Source organism: Podarcis melisellensis (assembly GCF_964234715.1).
Source record: "Podarcis melisellensis genome assembly, chromosome: 1".
NCBI classification, from domain to species: Eukaryota; Metazoa; Chordata; class Lepidosauria; order Squamata; family Lacertidae; genus Podarcis; species Podarcis melisellensis.
Window position 1 is genome coordinate 74,752,199 of NC_138528.1, and position 10,402 is coordinate 74,762,600.

At 41.3% G+C, this 10,402-nt stretch overlaps 1 protein-coding gene across 1 annotated transcript in view; it reads right to left on the reverse strand.

The window, feature by feature from the left end:
- The window catches only part of LOC309355436 (mucin-5AC-like), a 62,336-nt gene extending 52,247 nt beyond the window's left edge, over positions 1–10,089 (reverse strand). Inside the window, exons 1-9 of the mRNA XM_081886285.1 lie at positions 9,967–10,089; positions 8,356–8,427; positions 6,263–6,524; positions 5,638–5,752; positions 4,001–4,091; positions 2,900–3,009; positions 2,282–2,495; positions 741–866; positions 377–494 (exon numbers count right to left, since the gene is read on the reverse strand). Of these exons, the coding sequence (XP_081742411.1) occupies positions 377–494; positions 741–866; positions 2,282–2,495; positions 2,900–3,009; positions 4,001–4,091; positions 5,638–5,752; positions 6,263–6,524; positions 8,356–8,427; positions 9,967–10,039 (1,181 nt within the window). The 5' untranslated portion in view covers positions 10,040–10,089. The remainder of the gene's footprint in view (positions 1–376; positions 495–740; positions 867–2,281; positions 2,496–2,899; positions 3,010–4,000; positions 4,092–5,637; positions 5,753–6,262; positions 6,525–8,355; positions 8,428–9,966) is intronic.
- Between the last annotated feature and the right edge of the window lie 313 nt (positions 10,090–10,402).

The window sequence follows — 10,402 nt, forward strand, 5'->3', positions numbered from 1 at the left end:
CACAGAAGCGTTTTTTGGTGTCTGGACATGCGCAGATGTGATTTCTGGTATCTGCACGTGCGCAGATGTGATTTCTGGCGCTGCTCAGTGAGTCCCCACGCCACGCTGTGCTGGTTTAGTGCAGCGGGCTAAGGACTCGCTAAGCGGGTGGGGTGGCTCAGGAGCCTTTAAAATGGTCTTCGTGGGCCACACATTGCCGACCCCTGCACTAGGCAGAAGCCAAGGTAAGGAATCTATCACAAATACAGCTGAACATTCATTGGAAATCATGTTCAGAAATAACTCATTCAAATAATTAGGCAGAGCTTTTAAAATGTTGAAATCATGGATCAAGCCTAGATTCCTACACAAAGTACTATTAAAGGTTGTCAATTACCAAGAACGGCAGTTGTCTGAATAAGTTGTTCCTGGAGCATAGGATTTTCCATTATAAACACAGGAACACTGCTCGTGGGGGATGCAGCCAGCATTGTCAATGTCATCATATACAGTTCCTAAAGGAAGAAATAACTTAAACATTATAATGGTTAAAAGATGTTAAATGAGAGTTGGTTACATGCACAGCTTCCCTGACACAAATTGTACCATCTCTTTTCCTAAAAACAACATGCCTTTTCTGTAGATTTCCTTGCTTGCATGTTGAATACCATGAGGCAAGTGCCCCATTAAGATCTGTGGCGCTTACTACTGAGCATGTGTGTAAAGGGCTACAACAGTTGGATACAAAGGTGGAAGCTTACCTGGTGGACAGAAGCAACCATCCACACAGTGGTCCTCACACAGCTGAGATCTTTCAGAGTTGGAGCAAGTGTCTGTACAGGGTGATTCACATTCTTGATACTGCATGTTGGAAGAGCATTCCATTGCTGAAAAGAAGGATATTAATTATAACTCAGTTCCCCTTTGATACATGCAGCACACTCAGCTAATAAACAATTCCTTATAGTGATTCTGCCTTGAACAGAGACCTGTCTTCTGTGTGTTGCATTTAATGCTTTTCTGCTGCAACTCCAAATGGCATCTGCTTTCTTTTGTAGCCACATACCACAACTGATGAATGTTTTGACTGGGGTCTATTATAATTCCTATGATTTTTTTCATTATGCTAGAGCAGTGGTGGAGAACCACCAGCCCACCTGACTTCTGAATCTGGCCAGCTCCCCTGTGCCTGGTTTCATATGGTCTTAGGTGTGGGAAGCTTCAAGCTGTGGTTTGAATCTGACGCTTTTTGAATTTGGTGCCTTTTTCTGCTGCCCTGCAAGGTGACAGAAAAAAGCATCAAATGCAAAAGGTGTCAGAAGGAAGAATCGGAAGTAGACTTAAGAGTGTGGTCCTGATTCTTTAATTGAAGCCATTTTGCACCGTTGAAATTCAGGCCACAGCTGGAAATTCAGACCCCTCTCAGTGGCCCTCTCAGAGGGTTAGCCACTGTTGCATCTGACACTCCAGCCAAAATGGAGTGGCCCTGCACATCATGTGACCAACCAGGCATGTATTGTGGCTTGCCATTTGCTCAGTGGTATATGTGCCTCCACTTTTTGTGGGCCCTGGTGGCCTAGCTGGTTAATAGACATTAGTTACATTTTATTAATATCTCCTTCTGAACACATCTGCCTGATGGACTTTCTCTCCTTTCATAGTTTATTGCTCAAGTGCTAAGACTGTGGGGAAAAGGTCCTCTCAAAAGCAGGAGTAATATAAGCTGGGGCATCTCTGATTACTTCATTTCTCTATGCACTCCAGCTCATACCTCTCAGACTTGCCATTGCCCAAAACAGCAGAGTTGATGAGCAGATGAATATCTAAACTTCTAAATCAGTTGCATTTATCATTTGATTGCTGAAAACACAGTGTTCTGATACATTCAAATAACTCCGAGCTGTCACCATGTCCTCTAGCCTGCTTCTTTTCCAGTTTCTCTCAGCTATGTATCACCTGCAAGTTAGAGGTATCTCTCTATCTCCCACCACCTGCTACTTATGCAAGTCATTCATAAGCAGGACAATCTCAATATAGGGATCTGTGAAACACTTCAGCTTCTTACAGCCTGGTGCTCATCCACTAGACAGCTGCTCATCCTGAAACCTGCGGGTATAGGGCAGTATACAAATTCAATTAATTAATTAATACCTTTATAAGCATGCAACTTTGTGTATACTCTACTTTGGATTGTACCTTCTAATTTCCAGTTCACCAGAGTAATTGCTGAATATCATTTCAAGCTGTATCAAATGTCCAACTGAAATAATTGACTAGCTGTGATTTACACTTTTACACTTACGGCACAGGTCTGGGCTTCTCCAGTTCTGAGGTTCCCCACCAGCATGAGCACATTGCCGGGAATATTCAGCAAAAGTGTCACAGAGACAGGAGGTGATGTCTTCTTGTTTACAGAGGCACAGGTCTTGTACACAAGCCTCAATGTAGTCATTAACTCCCACCACAGCATTGCATTGAAAGAATGAAGAGCCAGTCAGTACACGCTGGCAAAGCTCCTAGATGGAAAAGCAAAAGCAAAAAGTTTTTATCAAGAAGGACTGTTTTTAATGGTGATTAACTGATCCTAGATCAGGGATGAGGAATCTGTGGCCTTCCGGATGTCGTCAGGCTCTAGCTCTCAATGTTTCTCATCAGTGGCCATTCTGGTTGGAGAGTCCAGCTACATGTGAAGAATGACAAGTTTACCCATTCCTGTCTTAGATGACAATGACATATTTAGTACACAGGGCACTTTGTAAAGTGCCATAAATACAAGGAAAAGAAATCAGGTTCTTGCAACAAGGAGCTTATAATGTTAATTTCAGGAGCTGAGAAAACAACAACATATTTTCTCTGCCATTACAATTCTTCCTTAAGATTTAAGCATCCTTTTGGAAAGAATAACCAAAAAAATTCTTACAAATTCATCAGTACAGTTGCTCAGAGAGACCGGCGTAGGATCCTCACATTCTTCTGTCGGCCCATTCATTTTCTGCATATTCCCAAACTGCAAAGTAGTTATTTCGGCCCCTGTAATGAAAAACAGCAACCCATGACTTCAAAAAGATTCATATGAGAAAGTATCTTGCATAGAGGTTCTCGTTCCAGTTTGGCAAATGAGATGCTGAGAGGGATTCCCCTACTCTTAGTAAAGCATTATAGCACAATGGGATGTGCAGTAAATACCTTGTGGAAAACCAGATGCTTCCCCTGCTGGGACAACCCTTTAGAGCACCAGCTGGCTCTCTGTCAGCCAGTGGGATAGAAGAGGGCCAGCATGTTTCAATGGGGAAAAGGCTATTGACTGTATGGGAACAGTACATGATTCTGAACCCTAGTTGCGTGGAAGTCGCTTCTCCATGGGTAGCTCCTGTGTGACCAAGGCAATGTTTAAACAACCAACTATGTGAGTGAGGGTCCCAACTTCAGATTTGCTACCTTTCCAGGAGGACTGTCAATTCCACAGAGAGGTCGTGTGTGTGGGTCTTATGCATCGCAGCTTGTGTCTGAGGGCACTATGGTGGCCTTGGTTTAGAACCTCAGAAATAGAAATGTTTTTCCAATCACTAATTCATTTACTTAATGCTATCAATATCATCCATATGTTGAAAATCTATTTCAATGAGCATGAATAGAGAAATTCACCTAATATCTTAATATTCAATGTGTGTTGTTGATTTTAAAAGTGAAGAATGACAGATATCAGACAAATCCACCAGGTTTTTATCCTCGGGGCTTTTTCCTTATATTGGGTGCTTACTAGAACAGACTACTGGCACTTCATTCCCCCCACCCCTGCCGCCAATGATAGCCATTTTGTGCTGTCATTTTTATCAATATGTATATGAATACCAGCACGTCTTTTCTCCCCCCCCCCAAGCACTGCTTATACCACTTAAAATATTTTGAAATGGATGAAAAGCCAAACCTCTGAAGAGATTGTAGTTCCACAGCACTCAATGAATCATGACATATAAATAGTTGATACCCAATTTCAATAAGCAGTGTTTTTGATACTTACCGTTTGAATAAAACTCATTGTATTGTGGAATGCCATTAAAATCCCCACAAAGTCCACAGGTCTGATTGGCATATTTTTTATCAAGTTCCAGCTGAAATTATATATGAGAAAGTTGATGAAAGTTAATATCACTCTCCATGATATAGATTGAAAATTCAAGACAGCAGCTGCACTGGAGACACCAAGATAACTTCCATCAATGTTGCAATTCAAATTTAGTGAATAGAAAATTGGGGTATCATTTGTGAGTCTCAGCCAGTCTGTGCTATTCATAACAACCTAGTTTTCATTGTAATATTTACAGTATATATATAAAAGCAGCTGACTCTTCTCCACTTATGCTTTCTGTTCTTTGAATGGTATTCCCTGCTCTGCAATCTATAGATAAGGTTAGGGCCTATAAAAGAGAAATTTTACTAGAAAATGAAAAATTGAAGCAACAGGTGGCACCTCCTGCAAAAATGTGAATATGCTAAATGTGTAATCCAAACGTGTTTTCATCTCTTTGAAAATAGAGATAAAATGTCAAGTGGAAACATATCTTGGTTGATTTCTGCAGTTAGATACTGACTGCAAATAAGATTTGTAAGGGAAGTAAGTAAGTAAGGGGATGCGGGTGGCACTGTGGTCTAAACCTCTGAGCCTAGGGCTTGCCGATCGGAAGGTTAGTGGTTCGAATCCCCGTGATGGGGTGAGCTCCCATTGTTTGGTCCCAGCTCCTGCCAACCTAGCAGTTCAAAAGCACATCAAAGTGCAAGTAGATAAATAGGTATCGCTCCAGCGGGAAGGTAAATGGTGTTTCCGTGCGCTGTTCTGGTTTCACCAGAAGTGGCTTAGTTATGCTGGCCACATGACCCAGAAAAACTGTCTGTGGACAAACGTCGGGTCTCTCAGCCAGTAAAGCAAGATGAGTGCCGCAACCCCAGAGTCATTCGCGACTGGACTTAACTGTCAGGGGTCCTTTACCTTTTACTTAAGAGCTTATTATGAACAGAACAGGATGTTAGGTATATATGTGTGTGAGAGAGAGAGAGAGAGAGGGTGGGGAGGGAGGCAGGCAGGCAGGCAGGCAGGCTGAATACCCAAAAGAGCCTTGTGCATATCAAAGCCCAATCTGTACTTAGTGGTTTCTTTTCACCAGTTACTGAAAATCTGTGATGTTAACTTGCATGAGTCGACATAAGAACATATTGCAAAGACCCTATACAACAAACTGCCTTGTGGTATCATGATTTTATCTGTAATGTTGTTCAGGTGACATCATACATACAAAAAGTAAACTCAGCTGCTGGGTTATGATGATTATGATGAAGCCAGAACAAGGCTAGTGAAAAATACGAGGGAGGTATCAGCATGCTTCATGGGAAATCCAAGTCTTGCAGAAGTAGAAAAATATTACGGGGGATCTAAAGGGGTGATCCCTGCCCCCAAACAACCCTGTAAAGACTGAGCATGCTCAGTGGTGACAGAATTTTAGTTTCTGGTGCGGGTGGGGAAATAGAAAAGCAGCAGGAAGGGAGAGTGGAATTGGCATGGCATGGCTGGCTGGCAGGCTGGGATACTGAACAGGAACATTCTACACTGCCACATTCTGCTGGGGTCACACTTGTCAATTCTCTATATTATGTAGCACTTACCATTAGACTGTCCTTTTCATTCCACAGTAAGGTTAGGCCCAGCTTGACAATCACTCTCACATAGATGGTAAATTTCTCAATAACGAATCCTGATCCAGTGTAAGGCAGCTGAACCCTGATGAGAAAGCATCAGAGATACTGGATATGCAATTCAAAGCAAAGTGACATGTGGCTTTCTTTGAGGGTGTATAACTGCCAAATTGCCATCATGAGTGATCGAACTATCCCATTACAGAACTGACTGCAGAATTACTCATGCCCAGCTAAGACAAATTAGAAGGGCATGAGGCTATGATGACCACAGCAGCAAAGCCTACTGGAGGCCACAAGCAGCCTCCTCTGTGGTTGGGAATTTTGGGCTTTCAATAGTCTTTAATGGCTTCATTAATGTATTTCTCAGTGTGCTTCAGCATGGGTATTTCTGGGTGTTGGACCACAGATTGATACTGAACATGGTAGTCACTGCACACCACTGGCTGGACACTGACAGCCAGATTAGAAGTGGCTACCATGGACCTTTCATGGTTATTGGTTCTTAGATCACGGTAGGACTGAGCTCTATCTGCCTATTGAGGAGTCTATTTGAGGAAGTAGGCCTGCTCAGGACACAAGTCTGTTTTATTACCTTTCACCATTCACCACAATGGCATCTTTTTCCATTTCAAAATCCGTCCCATCCAACCGCATGGTGACAGAACTGATAGTGGGAATGTCTTTCACCATTGTGCGCCTGATCTGGATGTTGAAGTCCTCATAGGCAGCGTTGCAATGGGAGGCAAAGACATAGTTGCAGGTCCCAGGGAAATAATAGATGTCCCCATCAAACGTCTTGTAGTGGAATTGGCCCCACGTGCTGCAGACTTGCCCATTATGAGCTGAGTTGAAGGCTGCAAATTCACAAAAGGTTGTAAAGGTATACTGCACACTTTTTGCTGACAACATCTTCATTTCTTCATTTTCTATGCCAGCTTACATAGTGACATTACTAGCTTATCACCCATTACAAACAGGCTTTTGTTCCTTGCCTGCATTTGCCCTGGGTAGACACTGTGACTTCTTTTGCCACTTTATGTGCTCAGCTCAGAAGTAAGTTGATGCTGATGCCAGCTTTCCCTTAGGCTGGAGTGGAGAAGCTGTGGCCCTCCAGATGTTGTTGGACCCAAACTCTCATCACTCCTAGCCTGCACATCCAGTGGTCGGAGATGATGGGACTTGGGAGTTCAGCAACATGTGGTGCGTCACAGGTTCCCCAACCAGGCTGAGTAGGGGATCAGAGGAAGACACATAATCCTTCAAGTTATTCTGTTGTTCAACATAAACTAGAGTTATGGCAGGATTTATTACTAAAGTGCAACCGAGCATGCTCAACAGAAGCAGGAAAAGCCCCGTGCCCTTTTGTTACCCACAACTGGAATCAGATTTCACTGCAGGATATGCACTGAGTACAAAATAAGTTTAAATTAGAGAACAGAAGATCAAACACTGTGCAATATGTTATTTAGCACTCAAAGGGAACTAAAACCTGTGAAGGGGAGAAGGGATTTTACTGTGTAAAATCTACAAAGGTGTAAAAGATCTCCAGAGCTGGGAAGAAAATAGTGTATACTCAACCTCTCTCTATATAGTCATTGCCTTGACCTTTCATAACTGGCACAAAGACTGTCACCTTCATCCCCTGAAACCCCCTGCCAAAACCTGGGCAGGAATTTTGTAATCTCATTACAATGAGAAATAAGTAAGTGGTTACACCGTGACAGCATAGAAGGAAAGTAAATAGTTTAGATTTCAGTTATCTCTTTGCTCTAGATGGAAATCCTTCAAAGGTCACAAGGAAGTGTGAGGCATATCCCTTTATTTCTACCTTTCTTTAGGGGTGAGCAAATATCTGCAGATATATACTAGATCTGGAAATAATAGACCTACTTAAATATATATATATATATTAACCATTCTGTACAAATTAATGAGAAAATAAATTGCATGCACTTTCTTTACTTCTGAGGTGGCCAAGGAGTGTTTGGGAACATCCTTTCATTCTTCCTATCATCTCTATGGTGGTCTGCATTGTGCAGCCTCCCTAGGTGCCTGCACTCTTGGCTGGGCTTTATTTAAGGTTATTTACAGTGCAGTCCTATACAGATAGAAGTAAGTCCCATTGAGTTCTACAGTCCCTGCTTCCCAGTACATGAGTAAAGAACTGCAGCGTCCATGTGTTATATGTCCACCAGCTTAACTTGCTTTTATAACCTCTCTGCTTCTTTCTCTTTGTTTAGTACTTTGATAAGAGAGATAAAAATAAAGATAAAACTAAACAAAATGAGCAAGTAATAAAGCCAAGATAAAAGCAACAAGAAGAGTAAAAATAGCACTGCAACAAATAAAACAGCGCAGATAAAATCTGAAATTTAAAAGCAGCAGCAAACGCCCTCACCTTCTGCAATATGCCACAATAAAATACCTGAGTAAATAAAACCATTTTTACTTGGCACCAAAAACCCATAAGAGGGGTGCCAGGAGTATAGTCCCAGGGAGGGCCCTGCATAGAAAGAGAATGCATTGCTTTTTTTCAAATTCGCCAAGATGTTTGTTCTGTTACTTACTGTTGAATCATCTACCCATCTATTCATCTGTTTCTTGACCTTATCCATTTTGCCTTTCTTATGAGTATATCTGATAGATACAAGGAAATAACTGAGACAGTTTTATGGGTAGACTTACATGTTATAACTGGTGTTGTTGTCAATGGTGGGATGATGGTAACCTTTCCCGATTCACCTTCTGCACTAGAAGCTACAAACAAAGGGAACAGAAAAACCATAATTTGTATGTATGTTCATTTGTGTGCATTCTTTAAACAGTGAAAGCCATAATCTCAGCTTTCTGGGCCTGGTAAATGCTATGATTGTGCTTTTGCACCAGTGTGCAGAAAGCCCATGGTGGAAGATAGCAATCCAAAATTTGGCAATCAAAAAGCAGTGTGTGAAACTCTTATAAGAGCACACTCACCACGAAGTGTAGAATATGCATGACTGAGATTGGTGGATACTCTAACTATACCAGCTGCTGACAGTGGTTCTCAATTTCAGTGAAATTATAAATATGTATTTTCCTTTAAGTTTGCATATCAAACTAACAGATATCGTGAATGGGCACAATCCAGCCAAAGTTAATCAATCTTTCAAATCTTTATCATCCAAAATATTGATGGGCTCTGACACATCTTGGCTCTGGAGGATGTTACTGCAACAGGTATTATTAGATACATTGCCATCCACTGCTCTAAAACTTCCAAGAGTCCAGGAGAGGACACAATTAATGGTTTGGGTTTGGCCAATGAGGAATGCCTGATCTGGCCAATTGCTGTTGCTGGGCCTGCCTTCAGTGTCTTCAGATGGAAGGTTTGGGGCACAATCTAACCAAAGATAGTTTGCTATACATCTCACATATTTCTGTGGGGGTTTAATTGATGCTATAAAATTAGACAAACATAGATAAAAACCCAAAGAAAGAGTCCCTCATTGAAGGTAAATGGGAAATTGTACTGTGATAAGAGGCTTTGGCTATAATAAAAAGGAGTGAACCTGGCACAAGACCTCTAAATACCCAGCACTCAAGTCCTATTGACAGCAAGCGCTATTGATTTTAATGGAATCTGCTTCCAAAATAATGCTCTTGGATGATGATGATTATCGTAGTGATGATGACCTAAAATGTTAATCCCTGCCTAGAAATCTTACACCTGCCCTGAAAAAGCCTTACCCCTCATTTATGTCAGCTGGGTTGGTTGAGATTCAACACTATTTGTCATTTCTTCTTCGTTTCTATTTCACATTTTCCAGTGCTGAACTTTGGCACTGAATACAGTCGAATGTAAATGTGCCATCAAATCTAATGCACACCTTCATTTTCACAACATAATTTGGCCCAAAAAGGTGAGCAATAGATTCAAGTGAATACAGTAATATGCAACTTTAAAATGTTAGTATGTTAGTATTCTGACAGACTTCTAACCAGGAAACATGCATTTCATACTTTATAACTTTTCAAGGAGAGGCCCAAATCATACTTTTCTATTTGATCCCCATTCAATCCACATTAAGATGTCACTAAATGTTTTCACTTCAGGAAGTACAATATTAAAATACCCCAGTTTATTCGCAATTGTTAAACATTTAACTGAAACAGTATTAAAAGGGTGAAAAACTCTTTGAAATTCAAACATTTGCATGACTCACAAAATAGAATGAGGTATAATTTGAGTGAATTGAGATATTCAATTACATTCGCACTTTTTTTCTTGTAAAAGAAGCAAAGGAAATGAGTTTTTACCTTTCTGTTGGATGCTGCAGATCATGAATGCTAGGGCCCATAATGGCACCCTCATCCCTCTACCAAACCCCATACTGGATGGAGTTCGGTGTTAAGGTACTCAGCCCGCTTCTGGCCAGAAGGACTAGTTCACTTGCACTCTCAGAGGCTTATATAGCAGGAGTTTCTGTCTATTTTCCCAGCTTGTTTGACATGGTCTAACAAGGTGGGGCTGTGAGGATCTTAGCAGATACAGGGGTAAATAGAGGATGCGCTTTCAGTTCCTTGATGACTGGCCGAGCATGTTTGCCTTTTGGGAGGTATATTTTTTTTTGTCAAGGTTCCATCTAATAAAGGAAATTAGAAATGAATAGCAAAAAGGTAATATTTCTTCCCCAGCAAATGCCATTGAAGATCCTGGGAAAAAAATCAAGGAGCTTTTGAGTCAATCTGTGGT